The sequence below is a fragment of the Aegilops tauschii genome, chromosome 2 (genome assembly GCF_002575655.3).
Source record: "Aegilops tauschii subsp. strangulata cultivar AL8/78 chromosome 2, Aet v6.0, whole genome shotgun sequence".
In the NCBI taxonomy this organism is placed as follows: Eukaryota; Viridiplantae; Streptophyta; class Magnoliopsida; order Poales; family Poaceae; genus Aegilops; species Aegilops tauschii.
This window is the reverse complement of record NC_053036.3, coordinates 524474037-524498704: the sequence shown is the minus strand read 5'-3', so window position 1 is coordinate 524498704 and position 24668 is coordinate 524474037. Positions and strand designations below refer to the sequence as shown.

The following is a 24668-nucleotide window of genomic DNA, read 5'->3' as shown; positions in this document are numbered from 1 at the left end:
AACGACAGCTTAGGTTTCTTGCTAAACCATAGTTCATACTGTGTCGTCTCAATGGATTTTGATGGTGCCCTATTTAACGTGGATGCAGCTGTCTTTAATGCATAACCCCAAAACGATAGTGGTAAACTGGTAAGAGACATCATAGATTGCACCATATCTAATAAAGTACGGTTACGATGTTCGGACACACCATTACACTATGGTTTCCAGGTGGCGTGAGCAGTGAAACTATTTCATATTGTTTTAACTGAAGACCAAACTCGTAACTCAAATACTCTTCTCCACGATCAGATCGTAGAAACTTTATTTTCTTGTTACGATGATTTTCCACTTCACTCTGAAATTATATGAACTTTTCAAATGTTTCAGACTTCTGTTTCATTAAGTAGATATACCCATATCTGCTCAAATCATCTGTGAAGGTCAGAAAATAATGATACCCGCTACGAGCCTCAATATTCATCGGACCACATACATCAGTATGTATGATTTCCAACAAATCTGTTGCTTGCTCCATTGTTCCAGAGAATGGCGTTTTAGTCATCTTGCCCAAGAGGCATGGTTCGCAAGCATCAAGTGATTCATAATCAAGTGATTCCAAAATCCCATCAGCATGGAGTTTCTTCATGCGCTTTACACCAATATGACCTAAACGGCAGTGCCACAAATAAGTTGCACTATCATTATTAACTTTGCATCTTTTGGCTTCAATATTATGAATATGTGTATCACTACGATCGAGATCCAACGAACCATTTTCATTGGGTGTGTAACCATATAAGGTTTTATTCATGTAAACAGAACAACAATTATTCTCTAACTTAAATGAATAACCGTATTGCAATAAACATGATCAAATCATATTCATGCTCAACGCAAACACCAAATAACACTTATTTAGGTTCAACACTAATCCCGAAAGTATAGGGAGTGTGTGATGATGATCATATCAATCTTGGAACCACTTCCAACACACATAGTCACTTCACCCTTAACTAGTCTCTGTTCATTCTGCAACTCCTCATTCGAGTTACTAATCTTAGCAACTGAACTAGTATCAAGTACTGAGGGGTTGCTATAAACACTAGTAAAGTACACAGCAATAACATGTATATCAAATATACCTTTGTTCACTTTGCCATCCTTCTTATCCGCCAAATACTTGGGGCAGTTCTGCTTCCAGTGACCAGTTCCTTTGCAGTAGAAGCACTTAGTCTCAGGCTTAGGTCCAGACTTGGGCTTCTTCACTTGAGCAGCAACTTGCTTGCCATTCTTCTTGAAGTTCCCCTTCTTCCCTTTGCCCTTTTCTTGAAACTAGTGGTCTTGTCAACCATCAACACTTGATGCTTTTCTTTATTTCTACCTTCGTCGATTTCAGCATCACGAAGAGCTTGGGAATCGTTTCCGTTATCCCTTGCATATTATAGTTCATCACGAAGTTCTAGTAACTTGGTGATAGTGACTAGAGAACTCTGTCAATCACTATCTTATCTGGAAGATTAACTCCCACTTGATTCAAGTGATTGTAGTACCCAGACAATCTGAGCACATGCTCACTGCTTGAGCTATTCTCCTCCATCTTTTAACTATAGAACTTGTTGGAGACTTCATATCTCTCAACTCGGGTATTTGCTTAAAATATTAACTTCAACTCCTGGAACATCTCATATGCTCCATGACATTCAAAACGTCTTTGAAGTCCCGATTCTAAGCCGTTAAGCATGGTGCACTAAACTATCAAGTAGTCATCATATTGAGCTAGCCAAACATTCATAACGTCTGCATCTGCTCTTGCAATAGGTCTGTCACCTAGCGGTGCATCAAGGACATAATTCTTCTGTGCAGCAATGATGATAATCCTCATATCACGGATCCAATCCGCATCATTGCTACTAACATCTTTCAACATAATTTTTCTCTAGGAACATATCAAAATAAACATAGGGAAGCAACAACGCGAGCTATTGATCTACAACATAGATATGCTAATACTACCAGGATTAAGTTCATGATAAATTAAAGTTCAATTAATCATATTACTTAAGAACTCCCACTTTGATAGACATCCCTCTAATCCTCTAAGTGATCACGTGATCCATATCAACTAAACCATGTCCGATCATCACGTGAGATGGAGTAGTTTCAACGGTGAACATCACTATGTTGATCATATCTACAATATGATTCAAGCTCGACCTTTCGGTCTCCGTGTTCCAAGGCCATATCTGTTATATGCTAGGCTCGTCAAGCTTAACCTGAGTATTCCGCATGTGCAACTGTTTTGCACCCATTGTATTTGAACATAGAGCCTATCACACCCGATCATCACGTGGTGTCTCAGCACGAAGAACTTTTGCAACGGTGCATACTCAGGGAGAACACTTATACTTTGATAATTTAGTGAGGGATCATCTTATAATGCTACCGTCAATCAAAGCAAGATAAGATGCATAAAAGATAAACATCACATGCAATCAATATAAGTGATATGATATGGCCATCATCATCTTGTGCTTGTGATCTCCATCTCCGAAGCACCGTCATGATCACCATCGTCACCGGCGCGACACCTTGATCTCCATCGTAGCATCGCTGTCGTCTCGCCAATCTTATGCTTCTACGACTATCGCTACCGCTTAGTGATAAAGTAAAGCATTACAGGGCGATTGCATTGCATACAATAAAGCGACAACCATATGGCTCCTGCCAGTTGCCGATAACTCGGTTACAAAACATGATCATCTCATACAATAAAATTTAGCATCATGTCTTGACCATATCACATCACAACATGCCCTGCAAAAACAAGTTAGACGTCCTCTACTTTGTTGTTGCAAGTTTTACGTGGCTGCTACTGGGCTTAGCAAGAACCATTCTTACCTACGCATCAAAACCACAACGATAGTTTGTCAAGTTGGTGTTGTTTTAACCTTCGCAAGGACCGGGCGTAGCCACACTCGGTTCAACTAAAGTTGGAGAAACTGACACCCGCCAGCCACTTGTGTGCAAAGCACGTCGGTAGAACCAGTCTCTCGTAAGCGTACGCGTAATGTCGGTCCGGGCCGCTTCATCCAACAATACCGCCGAACCAAAGTATGACATGCTGGTAAGCAGTATGACTTGTATCGCCCACAACTCACTTGTGTTCTACTCGTGCATATGACATCTACACATTAAACCAGGCTCGGATGCCACTGTTGGGGAACATAGTAATTTCAAAAAAATTCCTACGCACACGCAAGATCATGGTGATGCATAGCAACGAGAGGGGAAAGTGTTGTCCACGTACCCTCGTAGACCGAAAGCAGAAGCGTTAGCACAACGCGGTTGATGTAGTCGTACGTCTTCACGATCCGACCGATCAAGTACCGAACGCACGGCACCTCCGAGTTCAGCACACGTTCAGCCCAATGACGTCCCTCAAACTCCGATCCAGCCGAGTGTTGAGGGAGAGTTTCGTCAGCACGACGGCGTGGTGACGATGATGGTGTTCTACCGACGCAGGGCTTCGCCTAAGCACCGCTACAGTATTATCGAGGTGGACTATGGTGGAGGGGGGCACCGCACACGGCTAAAAGATCAAACAATCAATTGTTATGTCTCTGGGGTGCCCCCTGCCCCCGTATATAAAGGAGCAAGGGGGGAGGCGGCCGGCCAAGGAGGAGGGCGCGCCAAGGGGGGAGTCCTACTCCCACCGGGAGTATGACTCCTCCTTTCCTTGTTGGAGTAGGAGAGAAGGAAAGAAGGGGAGAGGGAGAAGGAAAAGGGGGCTGCACCCCTTGTCCAATTCGGACCAGAGGGGGGGTGCGCGCCTCCTTCCTTTTGGCCTCTCTCCTCTATTCCCGTATGGCCCAATAAGGCCCAATACTTCTCCCCGGCGAATTCCCGTAACTCTCCGGTACTCCGATAAATACCCGATTCACTCGGAACCTTCCCGAAGTCCGAATATAGTCGTCCAATATATCGATCTTTACGTCTTGGCCATTTCGAGACTCCTCATCATGTCCCCGATCTCATCCGGGACTCCGAACTACCTTCGGTACATCAAAACACATAAACTCATAATATAACCGTCATCGAACTTTAAGCGTGCGGACCCTACGGGTTCGAGAACTATGTAGACATGACCGAGACACGTCTCCGGTCAATAACCAATAGCGGAACCTGGATGCTCATATTGGCTCCCACATATTCTACGAAGATCTTTATCGGTCAGACCGCATAACAACATACATTGTTCCCTTTGTCATCGGTATGTTACTTGCCCGAGATTCGATCGTCGGTATCTCAATACCTAGTTCAATCTCGTTACCGGCAAGTCTCTTTACTCATTCCGTAATACATCATCCCACAACTAACTCATTAGTTGCTATGCTTGCAAGGCTTATAGTGATGTGCATTACCGAGTGGGCCCAGAGATACCTCTCCGACAATCGGAGTGACAAATCCTAATCTCGAAATACGCCAACCCAACAAGTACCTTCGGAGACACCTGTAGAGCACCTTTATAATCACCCAATTACGTTGTGACGTTTGGTAGCACACAAAGTGTTCCTCCGGTAAACGGGAGTTGCATAATCTCATAGTCATAGGAACATGTATAAGTCATGAAGAAAGCAATAACAACATACTAAACGATCAAGTGCTAAGCTAACGGAATGGGTCAAGTCAATCACATCATTCTCCTAATGATGTGATCCCGTTAATCAAATGACAACTCATGTCTATGGCTAGGAAACATAACCATCTTTGATCAACGAGCTAGTCTAGTAGAGGCATACTAGTGACACTCTGTTTGTCTATGTATTCACACATGTATCATGTTTCCGGTTAATACAATTCTAGCATGAATAATAAACATTTATCATGATATAAGGAAATAAATAATAACTTTATTATTGCCTCTAGGGCATATTTCCTTCAGCGGCGACACTGTTGCTGCTGCATGCACGCCGACAGCCTCACTGTTGCAGACAACACTAATTCCCACGCGCGGGAATCCGATGCCGCAGAGGGTGGGAATCTGCGCCTTTTATTTCTTTATTCGCGATGATTCTGCTGCCCGTGAGCGGGCTTTTGCGTTTGTATGCACCCGCACTGATTCCGCTGCGTTGCTGCCTAGGGACTCAACTGCCTTTTGCTTGAGCGGACGCGACGTCACTGCGGGAATGATTCACCCAGCGCTGGCTTTTGCTTCAAAGGACGCGATGGTACTGCAGAAATACACTCACTCGCTGCGGGAATCCGAGGCTGCGGTAGGTGAGTTTATCCTGTTGTGCCGACACTACAGGGATCCCTCGTTGACCAGTGGAGACCTGAAACCCACACCTTTCACTTTCGTTTTGGGGAGCTTGCACCTACACTGAAAGATGTTTCTATGATCACTGCTCTACCAATTAGAGGTGAGCCGTTAGTCCCTCCACGAGTGTCTCCATCTTGGGCATTAGATATAGCAGCCCGTCTTGGGATGGAAATGCCAGAATCACAACGTTCTGGTGGCTCTCGGGGCATCCCACTCGTCTGGCTTCGTGATAACTTTCGTATTTTATCTAGCTTCGCCAATGAGGAGACGAGAAAAAGACATCTGTTTGCGTATTTGTTGTGGCTCCTCGGGACACTGTTTCCAAATTCACATGGGGACGTTATTGTCCCTGGTCTCATCTGCATTGCAGAGAATATGGTAGATGAACCTTTACCCGAGCAGCCAAAATACAGCTTCGGTTCTGCCATGCTATCTCATACATACAAAGGCTTGTGTGATGCCACGCAAAAAACCTCTTTCGCACAAAAAGCTCCATTACTTTGTGTCGCCTACGAGTTTCTACAGTTGTGGTCCTGGGAATACCTCCCTGTAGGACGACCTCGTATAGTAAAACCCGTACACCCATACGACTTTAGCGAGGGTGGCAGCACAACTATGGCCACCAGGTGGACAAAGGCACGGAAACGTTGGTCTCCAGATATTGCGAAAAATTGTTACCCTATGTACCACCAGCAGTTTGAGATACTTGATGAGGCAGAAGTCACATGGAACCCGTGGACTCAGGACCAGCTACAAATGGTCTTTGATGCTCGACCCTTCACACCAGGCATCTTGAGCGATAGTGCATTATGGCTGACTCGCTGCAACTTATTGTTCCTGTGGTGTGTTGAGCCTTACAACCCAGAGCGTGTAATGAGACAGTTCGGTCTCTATCAAGAAATTCCACCACCTTTTCCAAGACGTATCGACGAGGAAACCCATAAGTAAGATGTGACCTCCCTAAATAGTTAGTGTCTTTTTTAATTTACTAAACTCACACTTTGTTACATAATTTGCAGGCTAACCAATATGGGCAGGGGTTGGAGTTTATACGATTGGAGGGAATAGAACATTGAATGGATACACAAGTGGGAAAATGAAGCGCTAGCAAATATAGTGCATCAACTTAGGTATATTTTATTTACATTATTTATTACGATGATCATACGATGCGTGAAGATGCTTTGCTTTCATCACAACGGTTTATGTAATTATTTAATTTTGCAGACCGTACGATGGAAGTACAGATCAAGTGTACAAGTAGTGGTACTGCATGAACACACGTGCTAGCCTGGCCAGTCAGCCAGCTACTATACCAACACATCTCACACAAGAGGAGCAGGCGCGGAGACATATTGAGCTGCATGCAGCTTACTATCGTGACCAGATGGTAATCACTTGTAACTTTTTTAGGTCCATCATTTCATAATCATTTGAACTAAATAACATCCAAATATTGTTCAGCTTGAAAGTTGCAACGAAGTAGGGCAGATGGGTACGGATAGCATGCCGGCCCAGGGCCCAGCTCGCAAGTCATTCCAGAAACATTTTCAACATTACATGGCAACAAAGTTCAGATCGGTAGAGGCGACGACGTTGTCACTGAAGCGTACAACATGCCGGTAGCGTGGTCAGCCAGACCGAGTGCGGCGCCTCGTCCAGACCGAGCGAGGCGCGTACGAGCCATGGGCAGTGGGGGGAGGGTCCGAGTACTAGAACAACATTGCCACGACATGACTCATCTCTGCCACTGCATCGCTCTTCTTCGGTGCAGCTTCGTCAGGGGCAGACATCTCAGGACCATGGCACGGGCTTGGATTCGATGCCTGAGCAGACTCTTTCCCCTAACCCATATGCGTACACAGGATATGATGCATACACCCAAGGTGAGGGATCTCAGTCGTATCTCTCCACGCGAGGGATCTCCATGCCCGAGGAGACTCGTGTACCGGATTTAAACCAGCACCACGTACCATGGCCAGACAGTACAGGCGAGGGATCTGATCAGGTAGTCATGTTTACATTTTAATGCATTTACAATGATATCATATATTATCCTCTAACAGTTTGTTTACAATGTTTCTATGTGCAGGACATACCTGATGTTAATTGGGGTGATGAGAACACCCAACGTGGCGTCAACACAGGCGTCCGGGGAGCATCACATGATCATGGCGACACGGTTACATCATTAGTTACAGAGTTCTTCGGAGGGGACGTTATTGGCCCATCTTTTATCCCCGCGGAGTCACAACCATACGCCTACAATTACGCTTCAGGTTCACAACAAGGATTCACGACTCCACCACCTACGCAGGAGTCGCAGACACATGAAGCCGAATTGGAGTACGACCGCGGTCTTCGTGTAACTCGGCCACCTAATCGCTTGTCGCCTTCCGGTCGTAAGGAAAGGCCAGGTGATCGTCGTAAAGTAGGGTGATTCATCTATCCAGGTGCGCGACCCATTGTACCTACATATGTCAGTATCAGACTTTTCGATTTGAACATCTATGTATGCTGAAATAAAAATGCACCAGTCAGGAACAATTTTTCCCGCATATATCTCCCGCCATACTATCCCGCTCCACTCTTCGGCTTATGTTAGGCCGAAATGATTTTTTTTTTAAATTTTGGCTGATGAATACTGTGCAACCATTGCCCATCTTAGACATTGAAAAAAAAAAATTTCGCGCAACCCTTTCCCCTTAATATTTTCCCGCCAACGCTTTCTCTCCATATGTTCCCGCCACCCGTTTCCCGCCAACCCCTTCCCGCCATATCTTCCTGCCACCCGTTTCCCGCCAACCCCTTCCCGCCATATGTTCCCGCCAACCCTTTCCCGCCATACTGCAGTCGTTCTTTCCCGCCATTTTCTCCTCTCTACCTATAAAACCCCCTTCAGACGGAGGTGGATAAGCATTCGAGTATAGTGTAGTCGAGATGTCCCATTATCCTTTCGATCGTAGTTTTCACCCTGGGATGAGCAGGACTCTTCTGAGGCTAGCTACCGATTTCAGGATGGACAATAGGATAGTTCCATGGGACGAACTCACCGGTAGTGACACCATAATGAATGAGTTGGCTCACCAATTACGTAGGTCTGGGTGGCCTGAAAGGACCTATCAGGAGGTACGTAAAGAGCTTCTTAGGTTGCATGCAAGGTGGAAGAAGGTAGTGGAGCCGAAGAGTGAAACTTTTAGAAGGACTGCAGCAAAGCATCCATTTTTATGGAGTGAGGAGAGCGAGGACGAAGATGATATCTTCATGCCGCCGCTTCCGGGTTCTGCATCGTCAAAGGGCAAGAGTTCTGCATCGTCTAAGGGCAAGAGTTCTGCATCGTCTAAGAGCAAGAGTACTGCATCCTCGAAGGGCCTCGAAGGGCAAGAGTTCTGCATCGACGGAGGATGACGATGATGCCTTCATGTAGTTTTTAAGCTGTATTCCAGTTCTACTGTTTAATTCAGATGTACTTGCATTATTAGTTTGTACTCTCTTATTGTAGGGCATTATGTTCTATCTTAATTTCATTCTGTAGTTGTTGCACGATGTTCAATATTAGTGGAGGGCAAGAAAATGCCACTACTTTATTCTAAAACTATATTTTTTTTCCATTACGACACGGTACAACTGAAAATAAGATACATCGTAGAATTGAAATAAAGCTACATTTAACTACTGAAATAAAGCTACATTAAACTGCAGAAATAAAGATACAAATGATTGCGAAATTTAAAATACTACCACAGGAATCTACTGAGTCCAGCGTGGATATTTTCCTTTTCCATCGCCAGCTTCTTCTGCTGCCTTGGCCTCACGAGCCCTTTCTTTCTTTCTCCGCCTCTCCGCCTCATGAGCCTCCTTTCGCTGTCGTTCCTGCTCCTCCATGCGACGAGCCTCTTCCCTGTTTTTCTTTCCTAAATCCTGAAAGAAACGGTGTTGCTTTGCATAATATTTTTTTAACTCTCTCTCTCTTGCTCCGCTTTCTCCTCAGCTTCCGCCTTCTCGCGTCGCTCTTTCGCATAGAAACTATTCCACGCACGGCGACTTCTTTCACGAATCTCAGTCACTGCCCAAGCCGGCATCTCTGTGTCAATCCAACGATAGTACATGCACAGAGGCGGAGGAGACTACAACAAGAAACAAGAATGTTATTAAAAAATCTATCAAAATACCAACAATATATATTTGTGATGGTTAAAGCATACCGGAGGCTTGTCGTACTCTGAAATAGCTATGGGTGGATCTTCCTCATAATTGGCGCACATGAAAAACTTCATGCCCAACCAATCTGAAAAATCCGTAACCTCCTTCACCTTGCAAAGATCGCCACACCAACACCTCAGGACTGCCACCCCCGGAGGCAAACTTGCATTATTCATTTCCTCGGCCTAATGCTTTGATCCGAGCAAGGCAAACTCAGACCGACTGAAAAAATGTGTTACACACTTTGCGCAGTGGCGATTTCGAGGATGGCTGGACGAGAGCCTCGGTGTCTCCTTTTATAAGCTCAGACGATAAATGATGGCGAGAAAATAAAGCGGGAAATTTTAGGATCCCTGTAGTGTCGGCACAACAGGTTCCCGCAGCTTCGGATTCCCGCAGTGTCGTCGCATCCGCTGAAGAAAGCCGGAGTGATTCCCGCCCGTCAAATTCATTGACGTTCGCGCGCGTAGGAGTGAGCGCCGTTTGCAACAGGGAAAATCGCCCTAAATCACAGGCGTGGGAATGAGCGCGTGCAAAGCAACATGGAATCACGCACGGCCCGTCTGCATCCGTTGTCACGTCTACCAGAGATGCCGCCTGCTCCCGTGGCGGCCTGGCCCACACCTCGTCCCACGCGCAGCAGGGGCTGTCGGCCAGGGAAGCGGCAGCCGCAGCGCCCGCCGCCTCGCCCGGTGGCGGCGTGGCCCACAAGGCCCGCCCCGTTCCGTCCCGGCTGCTGGCGCTGTGCAGATAACATTATACCCCGCGCGGCCGCCTCCTGCTGTGGCGGCAGGGCCCGCCACCTCCTGGCGTGGCGGCAGGTGCCACGTGTCGCCTGCCGCGCCTGCCGCCACTAGTGAGGGGGTCTTTTTTGACAATCTTATCCGCAGGTAGTCCTTTTTGGCAATAGCGTTCGGCGGGGGGGTCCTTCTGGACAAAAAATCTGCAGCTGCACGCGATTAGTGGACATGCAGTTACGCTTCGTCGACAAACGTGCAATCATAGTTATGTGCCATTATGTGGATGTGCAATCACAACTATAGTTGAGTGTGCCCGAACGGTCACGTAAGTGCAGTTTCATGCGTCATGAAAAAGACAAAAATAAACCCAAAAAAAGTCAGTGCGCATGGCGGGTGGACATGTAGTTGCACGCTACTATACGGATATGCAACTGCAGTTGCGTGTGCCTGATGGATATGTAAGTGTATTTACGTGGGCAATTAAAAAACTAAAATTGCAAATAAAAATCATATGTCACTCAAATTAAAAAAAGGAAAAAAAACTACAAATCTCGACGAAATTAGAAAAATGGTCTAGGAGTTAGATGTGACTTTTCTAATCTCATCGAAATGAGAAATTAGCAAATCCAAAATGAAAACACTGCTCATGTGACCATCACCAATCAGTGTAAAAACAAACCGTGCATGTGACCATCACCAACAACACTACTCCAAACTACCTCAAAATGACAATTTCCATTGAAATACAAGTACATAATCCATGTTTTCTATATGATTTTCCTCAAAGAATTGTTGCATGACATTCTATACCATATCATAGCTATGAGTTCTTGAGTTTAGGATATAGCAAACAAAATCCAAATAAAAAAATAACAGCCCACTTTCAATCCACATTTAAGCCTGATAAAGCCATACAAAAATGATTTGGCCTTTCTCTTTCATTCTTTAAAATGGGTTGTGCTAGGCGTCAACCGGCACGTTGTCCCTTGTATCAACCAGCCACAAATAGTTAGATGCATGGGACCCGTCGCAAGAAAAAAGAATAGATGCTCCCATCCCACGAGCGTGGTGCCCAACAACACTCCACCATGTGCAACCAACATTTCAGCATCATGTGTCCCTCTTGCAACGATATTGGCCGGCCTTGCAACATCGTTCATCTCTCTTGCAGCATGACACGGACAACCATTCAACATTGAGCATCGCGCTAGCAATGGCGGCGGCCGGCCTTCCACGCCACTCGTCCCACTTGCAATGTTGTCTGGCCGAACTTGCAACATTGCATGGTTTTACAGCACGACGGCCTTGTTTTTGCAACACCAAGAACTGAAACAACTGCGGACGCCTTGCAGTGACGTGCAATTTTATAGCATGCCGATCCTACTTAGCAAAAAAAAAAACACCGCGACATGCTGGGAATGGCGGCAACCAACCTTGTGATGTCAAGCGTCTGGCTTGTAACAACATCAGCCGCCCTTGCGACTCTGACACGTCCTTCTTGCGGCATCGACGGATTGCCTTGTACCATCACGTGCTTGTAGCGGTGGCGGGCGGCCTTCCAGCTTTCTGTGCCATGCTTGCAGCATTGCATGGTCGGCCTTGCAGCTCACGCGGTTTTGCAGCATTCCGGCTTTGGAGGAAAAACAATCAATGTCCTGCTTGTAGTTGCGGTGGGTGTCGACAAGCCTTGCAACGTGGCAACATCTTGTCGGCTTTATAACATGGCATAGTTTTACATACACGATGGTCCAGCTTTGCCACGGTAGAAAAGCAGTGGCCGTGACACAGTTGTGCCGTAGGCATGTGCTTAGCACCGCAAACTCACAAGTACATGCTTACGACTGATGACATAAAGTGGGCAGGGTTTAGTTATAGCTTTTTTTAAGTAAGAATATCCATCCCATAGGGAGCACAACAATTGGGTTTTGTCTCTTGTAGTGACTTATGAAATTATGCCTGTAAGCAATTGTAGACTCAAAGCAAAGTGAGGGCGAAAATGGATATTGGTATTGGGTACAGTGTGAACTTAAAGTAAACAACATAAACAGAAATAATAAAAAGCAGCAGGACAAGTGACAAGTGGAACTAGCAGATGAATAAGACGTTCTCAAGGAGTCTGTAATTCTCGTCGATGTGGGTCTATCGTGACTTATGCTACGGCATAATACTAACTCGATACTTGAGCACTCTTGATGTTTACGTTGGACGGAGCCGGGTACAAAACACGTTCTACTCTACGTAGACTTCGTGCCACGCACACCACTACCGTAGTCTCCCTCTGCAGGGTACAACTATGGTAATTAAGTGTTTTCTAGTGGACGCGGCCTCACTAAGGGTTCTCCGTAATTACCCTATCAAATGCAAAAGCGAGGGGTGAAGGCTTCTGCTGTCATCTCAAATTACCTTACGTCCTAACCCTCCCAGATTAAAAGCAAGCAAGGAAGAAAATAGCGCGTCATACAAAATAGTGATGCCCTCTAAATTAGGCTATTAGCAAGATATTGTACATGGATTTATTTAGCGAGACAATTTTCTACACGCTATAGCATATTATTAGCGGCACTATATCGCGCTATTTTTCCAGTGAAATCAAGGGGTGAAGGCTTCTACTGGTCAATTAAACATTCTTTCAAGCCCCGAGGGGCATAAAAAATCATGCCAAATCTACAGTCATGACAGTTTTCTCAACAAAACAACTTTTAGTTTTCCACAGTTGTCAACTCACACCAACTTTCCCAGGGTTCACAACTCGCAACTGTTTTTTCAGAATCCATAGCTCAACCAAACGGGCTCTTCCCAAAGGGCTTCTCACCATCACGGTTGCAATCCCCATTGACGTCGGTCCCCTCGTTTGCGGCCTCAGTCTCTACATCTTCCTCATCCTTGACCGTCGTCGGCATCGTTGCCGCGCCAGAGTCTGGGACCGCCCAACACTGCCAATTCTGAGCTTGGACAGTTTGATTGTTGCAAGGCAGAAACTGACGGGCCACATGATGATTGTTGACTCCATCGCCAAAGTATGGTTGCTGCTGCTCCTGCTTCATGAACGCCATCGGCGGCGGCTGCTGCGCAGCGTAAGGCGCATTTCCTGGCTGTTGCATCATGCCACACCTCACCATTTCGTTCACATGTTGCTGGTACACTCGCTTCTGGCGCATCACTTCCGTCTCCGGCTGCTTCTGCATCATCTGCGGACGTCGCGAGATAGTCGCCGGCGGTGGCCCGAACGCTTGGCCTGCCGGGGCGCCCATGTGTCGCATCATCGTCGCCTGAGCGAAATAGCCATGGGAAGGTGCGGCGGCCCCGTACGCGGGCATCTGGCCGGTGAACGCCACCGGCGGCCGCGACGTTGATGCATAGGGGTTGTATACCGTCGTCAGCCCGGTTCCACCGTGGGGGTACCCAGTAGCAGTCCCGAAACGGCGCGCTTGCATGCCGTCTTCTGGTCCGAAGCATCGGTCCGGCTCCGGCTCGACGGGCCTCTTGCCCGCCTGTCGCTCCGAGAGCTTGGGCCCCGCCGTCTCCACCGGCCCGGGCTCCGGCGACGCAGCCAGCTGACACGTAAATTCTTCCGACGTCCCGCTGCCGCTGGGGCCCGCCTCATCGTCATTCCTTTTCCGCTTCCTCGGCGTCGTAGATCCTGCACATGACGTACTCGTCCAGCTGCATGCATGCATGCAGCCGCGCTCTCAAGTCAGGTCAGGCCAGCAATTAGCTAAGTACGTAAAATACAGTTATGCGTCGGAAGTTAACTGACCGTGTCGGTTTTGGGCCGGACGCCGCTCTTGTCGAGCTTGTTCTCGTACTCCGGGACGGTGAGCTCGTGCATGAGCCACTTGGCCTTCTTCTCGGTCTTGATGGGGCCTTCATGGTAGGCGAGGCCGCTCTCCTTGTACGTGACGGTGGCGCCGACGACCTCCGTGGTGCCCGTGGACGCCTTCCACCGCCCCCGGCCGTCGTCCGTCGTCCGGGCCGGCCTGCCGCCGTTGACGTACTTGCGGGTCCTCGACGTCAGGAAGAACCAGTTGTTGTCCTGCCCCTTGTCCTTGTACTTGCCTGCCATCAAATTAACAACAAGCGCTCGTAAAATAGAACACTCGTGGTAATAAGTCAAGAGCCATGGTGCACAGCAAGGAAGGTTGTACGTACCGTTGACGAGCTCGTCGGGGTGGCACCGGTAGACGTTGTCCTCGATGATGGCGTGGTTGGGCACTTGCTGCCGGCCCTGCAGCCGGGGCAGGAGGTAGTACTCCACCAGCTCCTCGTCCGTCGGCGCGAAGCGGAACCCCACCGGGTAGTTCATTTTCGTCCCGTCCTCCCCTTGTCGCCGAGGAAGGTTGCAACTTGCAAGAAGAGGTAGGTTACGACACGAGTTTTGAACGAGTAGGACGCTTGTTCGATGCCGAGGTGTTTTCGCTCAGGGATTCCTCTGCACTTTTATGGCATGGCAACAGCGCTAGCGCTTGTTGTACTTGGAAAAGGACACGCGGCGTCCGATGCCATGTCGAACAAAGATTGGAACCGAGGCCGCCAGGCACACGACTTTCTGTGTGTGTGTGTGTGTGTGTTGGGCCCTATATAGACACGAGTCCTGGACGCCTAGCCCAACAACGCAGGCGGGCGCACCCACATAAAACAACGACTCAGTCCACAGACCGAGACCCCAGCAGTGCAGCGACGGAAACCAAAGAAGCCACCCCCGGGCTTTTGTAAAATCCATGTCAATGCAGGGGTGCGATCACAAGGAGGTTCGGCAGTCGCGGTATGCAGGGATGACGTAGGCAACTACATGGGTAGTTCGGCCTTAGTAATTGAAGGAACTTTTGATCCAGCTACTTTGGAAGCAGTAGCATGCCCCGAAGCACTATCACTAGCAGAAGACCTGAACATCATAATTTCGTCGTTGCTTCAGATTGCACACAGGTTGTTCTGGACATCAGTGCGAGATCTCGGGGGTGATATGGAGCAATTATAAGCGAGATCAACCGTAAAGCTTCTTCCTTTCATTGTAATTTTACTTTTGAGAGTCGTGCTGCTAATTATGAAGCACATAGTCTAGCTAAATTTTCTCTTTCTAGAGGCCTTGGTCGCCATGTCTAGTTTGGTCAGTCCCATGACCAAAGACGCATCCCACCATGTGGAATTTGATGAATAAAGTTGTGTTTTACCCCTAAAAAAAGCTATCCTGCCGTGCGAGACCGTGACTAGTTCTGGCGGTCCCTAATCCGCCCAAGTCGCCTGGCCAAACAAATTTTTAATCTATTATTTTTCTTGAAGTCTACAAACATATTTTGAATTCATTAACTTTTTAAAATACACAAAAAATTCAAACTCATAAACATTTCTGGGATTCGTGTTCTTTATGCACTTATTTTTTGAATCCACGATCATTTTTTCAAAATCATCAACATTTTATGAATTCATGAACATTTTTTAAATCTATGGAAGTTTTCCAATTCATGAACTTTTTTTTAATCCATGAACATTTTAAGAAATGAGCAAATATTTTTTGAATCCATGAACATTTTATGAGTTCATGAAATTTTTGAATCCATGAACATTTTATGAAATCACAAACACTTTTTAATCCACATAAAAAGTTTTCGGCGGACTTTTTTCAAATTCACCGACATTTTTTGTATTCGTCAACACTTTTTAAAATCTACGATTTTTTTAGAAACTTGCTCGCGACCCTTACGAACAGTTTTATCCCTTTTTTGAATAAAAATAAGTATAACTGACTAGATCAGTTGTTATCGCCTATCATCCATGCATCGTCCTTCGCTTTTTCCTCCATCGGGCGAAATTGCACTTCATCTTCTGTTTGCAAAGTTCCATTGCTAATTTGGTGCAGCACTCATCGACACCTGGCCGGATCTGTGTTAAAATTTCATACAAACTTCACAGGACCTGCACCAATCTGAACACCGAAAAAGGTTTTCGTCCCGCTTTATGTACAAAGCAAATACCTTCACCAAACCGGGGAAATATCTGGTGCACCGGTGCTTGTGGTGCTACCGGTGCACCAGATTTCTGTAGCACATTTTAAAATGTTTCAAAAAATGTGAAAAACATTGGGCACATTCACACAACATCAATGTTTGTTGCCGCATAATTTCAAATCAAAATTCAAAACATTGCTCGAGATAAAAGAGGTGCACCCTGAATATCATTCCCGGTATCGTCTCATTTCACAGCACATGTTACAACCCTTTGCAAAACCAGTCGAGTCCATCACAATTCACAGAAACACGACGTCATATGCTTTTGGACTTGCTTAAAGAAGAAAATGCATCGATCATCCCAATGTGCTTAAGCTACTTCCTGCTGTACCCATTCCTGAATCGCAAATCATGACAAGAGCAGCGGCCTTGACCGGTTCAAAATACAAGAAAAATCACGGTATGCCTACTAGTGAATAGTCACCGCGCTGTAGATTCAGCCAAAAGCTTTCCAAAATGATGCTCACTGATGATACTCTCGCCATGTCCAGGACCTCAGGTGCCAAGAACTCATATGTCTAGTCTGATGTACTATCCATTTACTATATCACAGCGGGCTACTAGCAACAACTAGGTTATCTCTGAATATTTCAGCGTGAACTACATGTTAGACTGCAGAGTGGAAGTGAGATTTCACTCTGCAGCTTGACGTGCCAACCACTCTGCTTTGGTCAAGCCATAGTAGACTGCTTTGCCTCCAGGCCACATGAGAAAATTCCAGCCCATGGGAGATCCACCAACGACATAAGACCCTTGTAAGCGCCCGCCCAGCAGTTGATTGCCATGGTTTGCCGTCTCATTTGGATTGGCTTCTCGATGAATCCCCACGGAAGCAGTCTGCGAGCTTACAGGCTTGAGTGGTACCTTCTCGCCTGTATCCTGGCCTATCTGGGGCACTTGATTCTTCCCTCCAGATGGAACTTTTCCTGCGGGCTTGATCTTGACATCTCTAACTGCAGGTATGTCCGATGGTTTAACAGGCTCAGCAGCAGCAGAGATATCAAGCCGCATTTTCTTGGATAATTCCATGACAACTTTTATCTCTGCAACACAAAATGTACAGTGGCAGACTAATTAGCCTTATTTATCTTCAATACATGCATGCATATCCATGATAAAGAGCCCATACGTTCAGAAGACCCTTTAAATCGTCAGGTATAAGCATTAAGCCATACTTAATCATCAGAAATTTCTAAACCAAAACAGAGAGCACGATTTAAGTGGCTTTCCAGAAAGAAGTAAACATATTCAGATTCATAGTGCTTCTGTGAATAGTGTGTATATGTATATTTCATATAACTTCTGATGGGTAATAAGAATCCTGACAAATACATTATGATCTTAGGTTTCAAGCCCGGCATGATACATTAGCTATGTTACAAAAAACAATAGACGTTTATCAAGTGCAGGGCTATGAAATGTAACATATCAATGTGTTTATATGTTAAAGAGATGTAACACACTGATATAAAATTTTAGATTGCAATCATAATGGTATGTACACAGAACATTGTGCTTCTATAAATAAAACATTGAATTATAGAGGAAATGGTTCGATATCCTAAACTATATGAACCTGACCAAAAACATACCCAGACTCACCTAAAAAAACATACTCGGACCCAAAACATACACAGTACATCAGGGAAGTTGAACACATCTCTGTAAGCTCTGACAACAATAGGAACTGAACATTTACCTTTCAGGATCTCAAGAGCAGCATCTTTCTTCTGGGAATCAGTAGCTTGGCAAACCTTCAACAAAACAAATGTACCATTTCAGAGTGGCTTCCTGTTTTCACCAGTACAAATCATACGACAATTGACAAGTAAACAGCAGGCGAGGGTATGTCAAATTAGCAGAAGTTCTAATCCAATATCAGCAATGGCAGTACACGATTGCACAGAACAATTGTGTAGTCCGAAGACACAAGCTATAGTGGTCACCGCCGTCTTTCTGGGCTCCAATCTCTATTTTGCAGATGTATGCCCTTTTCTCCGTCTTTCTGAGCTCCAACATCATACATTTCAACTGAAACTAGCATGAGCCCAGCACTGAACCTTGGAAATTTCCCATTCAGTCGCTAATCCAATTTCCAACAACTACACTAGCAAGCATAGCATTACTACCAGCATTCTAGCCTGAAGCATTACTCAAAAAAAAAAACGTCTGGTAAAAAACCCCAACAAATAGCACGATTATGCAAGTTGCTGCAGTTACCAAGACTGAACGGAGTGCGCGGAGAGATTAAGGGTTTGGTGTGCGAACCTGAAGGAAGCGGCCGCGGAGGCTGGCGACGGCTTCTCTGATCCTGTAGTAGGGCGAGTCGTGAAACCCCAGCTCCTCCAGCTTCCGCTTCTTTGGCGGCGCGTCGGCCGAAAGCGGCGGCGGCGGCGGCGGACTAGGTGGCGGCTTCGTATCGAAGGCAGCCGTCGACTCCGATGGCGGCGGAAGAGGCGAGGCGGCGGCGGCGGTGGCGTGAGCTGCCATCCCGCGTGCGCGTGGGAGGCAAATGGTTGAACACCGGAAGTTTGAAGGCGAGATAAGCAATCGATGTGCTAGTTGATGGTGTGTTCAGAGACGATTGATATTCCCGAACAGAGGAAGCGTGCAGTTCCAGTCAAGCATTTCTAAATTAATGACTGCGAAAAGTAGAAATCATTTACCTTTAGCTAGGGAAAGGGTCTCGATTCTCGAAAGACCCAGGCTGCAATAGATAACATTTTTTTCTTTGACCCTAAGAAAGAAGGCATTACAAAAATCTTATCATTAGATTAATATTTGATTTTTTTAATCAACAGTACAATAATTCTGAAGTTAAATGGCGTATGTATTATTGGTTAATTTATGTTCGAAATTAAATCTTTAAAAAATGTCACACTTTTTTTTTAGTATTTGAGATGGTACAAGGACCTAATAGAAAAGAAAAATTATAAATTAGCCCGTGCATTTTACAAAAGAGGCCTCGAAAACTAAATCGCAATTTAATCCTTGCAACATGCTTCGACATAGCCTAGAATCCATCATCATTGGGGACGAAACCACTTGGGACAAAAAGGTTGACCATAGCCCCACCGTGAGAGGATTTTGCGAGGAAGGAGTTGTAGACGCAAAGCTAAGGCCAAATTGCATCCCTTTTAGCTCAAAGGTCGGGAGGAAGGAAAGGAGGCATCGTTGAGGGACATCGGAGCTCCATGGTGTCGCCTTTTGACCAAAAGATACAACGGTAGGACACCGTAGGCCGCCCAACGAACACCAAAGCAAGATCCTCCCAAAACGGGGAGATTGCTTCGGCGGGTGTCATATCTCTAGAACTTGCGCCATTGGGTTTGAGCTCCAAGGAAGAACTGAACTCACAAGTCATCGACAGCTTGATCTTTCCTCTTCCACCTCTATCATAAAGTTCACCAAAAGTACAAAGCACACCAGATATAATTAAAATTACATGGTCCCTATACCAATGGACGACCTCTACCGCCGCTAGAACAAGCCGCCGACGCAATGGTGCCGCTGCTCCCCTACCGAAGTTGACCTGACCAGCGCCTAGAGCTACAGTCGTCGTTGTTGAACCCTTGAGTGTATCTAAAGAACTTGACATCAAGTCTCATTGTCATGTACGCATGACGAGAAACCCTAACCTCGATGCCCTGAGGATTTGTGAGGAATCTATGCCAGAGCTCTTTCTAATCCATCCCAATGAATGAACTTGAGAAGGATTGAAATCTGGAAGACTGATGCGAAGAAGAAGCATCGTCATCCGCCCGGGCGCCACCGCTATGAGAAATAAATACCCTAACCTATCTACTAGATGGAGCCGAGGCATCAGGATCCCCCTCTCCACCACTGGCCATCGAAGCGGCGGACATAACGCAGTTGAATCCACGGGCTCACCGACGAACAGCGAGGGGAAAAAACTTTGCCATGGTTGCCTTGCGAGATGGGAAAGAAATAAAACAAACTGCCCAAAAAGTGTACCATAAAAAAAATGGAATTCCGTCAAAATCTGATTTGGTGTTTTTTTTTTGGAAGAAAAGCAAGGGGCGGAGCTTGTAAACCGCCCGTTCTTAAATCGAAATTGCTCTGCATACGGTACATTTTGGTCGGACACATGTACGATCAGACGGTAAAACTTGTTGCATGTTGTGGCTCACAAACTGAATTGTCTTGGGCTGTCTTTAATCGTATGAGTGTGGGATGAGAATTCATCGTACGTATAGCAGAGTTGTTCTTAAATGCTCTCTGGAAAATGGCCGGCCGGATTAAATGGAACCGGACCAACCCGTGTCTGACGGCGCTTCTTTTCATGGGCTGACAGACGCGCGCATGCTGCCCAAGAAAACGAAGCGACTGCGGCCCATAGCGGAGCGCCGTCTGCTCGGCTCTCGAGCACAAAACTGACTTCCCGGCCCCCGCCCCACGCGGCCGACGCACAGGCTGACAAGCGGCCCCTCGCCCCTCGTGTCCCAGCTGCCATGGACACGGAGCGGCCGCCGCGACCGCGAGGGCCAATCGACAAGGCAGCCGGCCGCATTATTGCCTATCCGGATGGAGGCCATCTCCACCATCCAAGGGAAGAAGCGCCGGGGACCGAGCGGGGGCGCCTCCTCTACTCCCTCCCCACTCCCGCCGATGCTCTCTTCAGCTCCCCCTCCGACCTCCGCCTCCTCCTCTTCTTCCCCGGGTAAGCAAGACCCCCCCCCCCCCCCCCCCCCCCCCCCGCGGATTCGTAGCCTTTCGCTTGTGCTAAGAGACACTGGAGCATACATTCTGTCTTTGTGCTATGTGCTGTTGAGTCTGTGTTCAAGAACGATTCGCATTTGGCCGTTTGGTGCTTTAGCCGGATTGAATGTATCACCACATAATCGTGTGGTGAGTATGTTTGCTAGGAGAAGTGTCATTACCATTTCATGGAGTCTCTCGGTTCATAGGCTGAGCAGCTCTGTTCCAATGTGTGCCTCCTTTTATGCTGAAGTGTATGTTTCCCCTTGCACGAACAGTAAGATTGCGTAGAAGCGTAGAAGGATCTGTTTTAGCAAAAGACGCGTGAAGTCAGTCCTCAAGTGGTCTTTTACGGCTACATAACTTTTACTCCATGTTTTGGTTAATATGCTGCCCAAAACAGGGGCTCTGCTTTTAGTTTATTTCTTATACATCTCTATAAATTAGTAATAGCAGCTTGGATTGCTCTGTCCTCACAGTGCTCGAATGGACTAGATTTACAAATCAATGGTGAACACTAATCTAGTGAACGAAATAATGGAACAAAAACATGTCCCCTTTTTCTTCAGACGACATACTGGAGTACTAAAACCCAACTGAAGCTAACTGTTCATGTTGAGGGATTATACACAGCACGCACAGTTTTCTGCTCTGTTTAATATACTTGTGCATCGTGTGCTTATATTACCGTTTGATTGGTTCTTAGCACAGGTGAAGTGTTCAGCTATGCTTCTCGTTGACCAGTCGCGCTTGAGCTGAATCGATCTTGCTGTGAAGCGCTTGACTGTTTCAGTGAAAGTATACAGGACCTCGAAGCAATGATCTCATCCATCAGCCTACTTGACAGTTCCCACCAGCTCATTCACAAACTCTACAGAAAATGCTGGCCAAGTAACTCAAATGCCAAACTGAACATGCATTCAACCGCAAAATCTGGGGGTAAGAGCATGAGGCTGAAGATGGCACTTCTGAAGCCCCATGCAACTGACTTCAAGAGGAACCACCAAGCCCACGAGGAAGACAATGTGTTCTACAAATTAGTTTATAGGCTCCCTGAAAGCCTTAGCTGTCTGTACGCCAGTCAGAAACCAGTAAGAAAGAAGAAACAGCAGAAGCAAGGAACTGTGCCTAGTAACCGGTTTGGTGTGATCTTGGAGTGGGAGGGAGTTGTTGTGGAAGATGATGATCCTGACCTGGAGCCCCGAGTGTGGTACGTACTATCACTTGAAGAGGCAAAGTCTTTTCCTCCGGATGAAATGCTGAAGGAAATTGAGGGAATGAGAACTGATCAGGCTATCTCAGAAGTCTTAAGTTGGTCGAAAGATGCAAAAGAAATTGAAAGGTTAGCAGCACGCAAGGAGGTAATATATCAGAAACTCCGAGGCACTTTCTACCAGCTGCGACCAGGTGTTCTCGACTTCTTGAACGCCCTTGTGGATTCTGACATTCCAATAGCAGTAACGGCTTCTCGCCCAAAAATGAACCTGGAAGAAGGCATAAAAGCTGTTGGCCTGCAAGGCTATTTCGATGTCGTAGTGGCGGCGGAGGACTTCCGCCGAGGGAAACCCGAGGGTGAGATGTTTGAGGTTGCAGCAGAGCAGCTTGGTCTTGAGCCTGATGTTTGTCTTGTGATGGGTAGCTCAAACTTGACGACAGAGTCTGCGCATACTGCTGGGATGAGGTGTGTGGCGGTTGCAAGCCGGCACCCTGCCTATGAACTCCATGCAGCAAACCATGTTGTGAGATGGCTTGATCAGCTCTCTGTTGTTGACCTGCAGAGGCTCGCCAATGGCGAGGTTCTTGGGCGCAGGGGCAGACGATCTGACATGGACATGGAGATTGTGATCGAGGAGTGATGTTTCTGCATGCACTTATCTACTACTAATATATAACTATGTTGTAACTTCAGTACTGCATTACAACATTTTGTAACGGACCAAGTAGAGTAACAGATCAGCGTTCACTTCTTGGTTCCTTGTAATGCATAACTGAAACACATCTAGCTTAGATGCTTTGAATCATTAGAAAGGAGTTTAAAGTGAAGAAACTTCCCACCGTGCAAATCTTTTCCTGTGTAGTACATATATTATCTCTTCTATTTTGTTCCTTGGGCTTTCTCAGAGATGAACACTGGGTTTTTTTTAGTATTATATTGGTTAGTGACGATTAACTGAAAATGTGTGGTTAATCGTCCCCGGTGCACCTGATATCCTCCCAGGCTCTTACATGAGAGTCCATTCCCACCATTTTTCTATGTCTTTCCTTCACATCGGTAAAAGTGCCATGTGAGTGGGCTATAAGCGGACGTGGAGTTTCTACACACGAGCGCACCTGATCCCTATATCTGTGCCGATCAATAAGGTCTCGGGATTTGTTCCAGTTACTTTTCTGGAGATATAAGGACGGTGCGTTAATTTGCTTTTGCCTGCTGTACGTATTGCCAGGTCCTGTGATGTGGGCCAGGAAAACGACTTCCGTTAGAGGCTTTGCCGATGAGCCGTGGGTCACGACGTTTCGCCAGTTCTGATCCGTGGAACAGGAACATGGCTTTTCTGTTAGTGCGGCCGGATAGAGTTATTGTAGGTTCGTTTCCTCTCTGAAACTTGTAGAGGCGAATCCGGGGTAGGAGACGGCGCCAGGGATGGATTTCTTGATGCAGACTATAAGCGGGTAAGCGATGGAATCTTTGGTTTGGCTTAACTAATTTGGAGTAGGATGTTTGCTGAATATGCTATCTGTTGTGTATCCGTACCAGATCCCCTGTGCTTTAAGAGGTGGAGGACAATGAAGCCCCCCATGGATCTGCCACCTTCCACGGTGGCTGCTTTGGTGGGGAAGCTGGAACAAGCGTCGGCGCCAGTCTTGAGTGTAGGCGCGTAGATCTGGGATGAAGAAGCCATGGTTGGAGGAAGGAAGAACTCACACCCGGTGTCCGCGCAGTCGACCAGCAAGCCCGGGGTGGGCTAAGAGGTTAGTGCATAACTGAAAAAATCCTATTGATTTCCACTTGCTTGGACTTAGTCTACTAGCAGCCTGCATATAGATTTGGGAGCTCTATGGGTGACTTGTGTTAGAAAAGTAATTTTTTTCCTTCCACTTGCGCAACTGTTGGAAACGCCACTTCAGTAAAACTTGATATGTGGGTTTCAGTTGTGGGCAGTAATTTGGTGGATATTAGTCTGTATTGCTATTCTGGCATTGAATAATTTACAATCTAGTGATGTCACTGTCGAATGGTATGTGGACTTCTATTTAGACATATTTGGGCAGAGTACGGGCCGGCTCAACGGCACCGGCAGTACACTTTGTCCAAATAGGGTGACCACTTTCGAGAAAGCAATAAAGGAATTCGCGGACAATTCCACGGAGAATGTAATTGTGCCGATGATGGGGACAAATTGTGAGATCCTCTGACTTAGCTGAAACGACTATGGGACATCAGATTCATATCACCGTCATGCGCCATCCGGTGGCAGCAAGCAATGCCCATGGACACACAACGTCATCGGCCCAGAAGGGTGATGCGGCCCAGTCCGACAAAGGCGAAGTAGGAAAGGCGGCGAGGCATCGCACGTATGAACAAAGTAATCGATTGCCGGGCTGCTTGAGGATGAGCTGCTATGCTCTTGTGTGTGATGCTCAATTTTGTTATGTTCATTTTGCCATTCTGTAATATACAATTATGCTGCAGCTCAATTCAGT

At 46.6% G+C, this 24668-nt stretch overlaps 2 protein-coding genes and 1 pseudogene across 3 annotated transcripts; 1 reads left to right on the top strand and 2 right to left on the bottom strand.

Annotated features, from left to right (window-relative positions):
• Positions 1 to 13022: 13022 nt before the first annotated feature.
• On the bottom strand, positions 13023 to 14548 carry LOC109763547 (uncharacterized; annotated as a pseudogene).
• Positions 14549 to 16485: 1937 nt separating this feature from the next.
• On the bottom strand, positions 16486 to 18832 carry LOC109763556 (uncharacterized). Its single transcript, XM_020322397.4, has 3 exons — positions 18516 to 18832; positions 17947 to 18001; positions 16486 to 17290 (listed from the first exon to the last, which is right to left on the bottom strand). Exons 1-3 carry the CDS (start codon positions 18735 to 18737, stop codon positions 16881 to 16883), a joined length of 687 nt encoding a protein of 228 aa, XP_020177986.1. The 5' UTR covers positions 18738 to 18832; the 3' UTR covers positions 16486 to 16880.
• A 1922-nt stretch (positions 18833 to 20754) lies between these two features.
• On the top strand, positions 20755 to 23013 carry LOC109763558 (5-amino-6-(5-phospho-D-ribitylamino)uracil phosphatase, chloroplastic). 2 transcript variants are annotated; one of them, XM_020322399.4, is made up of 2 exons: positions 20755 to 20928; positions 21678 to 23013. In XM_020322399.4, the coding sequence occupies exon 2, from the start codon at positions 21785 to 21787 to the stop codon at positions 22820 to 22822; it is 1038 nt and encodes a 345-aa protein (XP_020177988.1). In that variant the 5' UTR covers positions 20755 to 20928; positions 21678 to 21784; the 3' UTR covers positions 22823 to 23013. The 2 variants fall into 2 exon arrangements, with proteins under 2 accessions (XP_020177988.1, XP_020177987.1); XM_020322398.4 differs by having other exon boundaries at positions 20758 to 20928; positions 21673 to 23013.
• The last annotated feature ends 1655 nt before the right edge of the window (positions 23014 to 24668 follow it).

What these genes read in the sequence shown, in the direction of transcription:
- LOC109763556 (XM_020322397.4), bottom strand. Translation starts at nt 18,737, where the DNA reads ATGGCAGCTCACGCCACCGCCGCCGCCGCCTCGCCTCTTCCGCCGCCA. An exon ending in TCCGCGGCCGCTTCCTTCAG is followed by an intron (nt 18,002 to 18,515) that starts GTTCGCACACCA and finishes GTTTTGTTGAAG; the next exon opens with GTTTGCCAAGCTACTGATTC. An exon ending in TGCTCTTGAGATCCTGAAAG is followed by an intron (nt 17,291 to 17,946) that starts GTAAATGTTCAG and finishes TTTGTGTTGCAG; the next exon opens with AGATAAAAGTTGTCATGGAA.
- LOC109763558 (XM_020322399.4), top strand. Translation starts at nt 21,785, where the DNA reads ATGATCTCATCCATCAGCCTACTTGACAGTTCCCACCAGCTCATTCAC.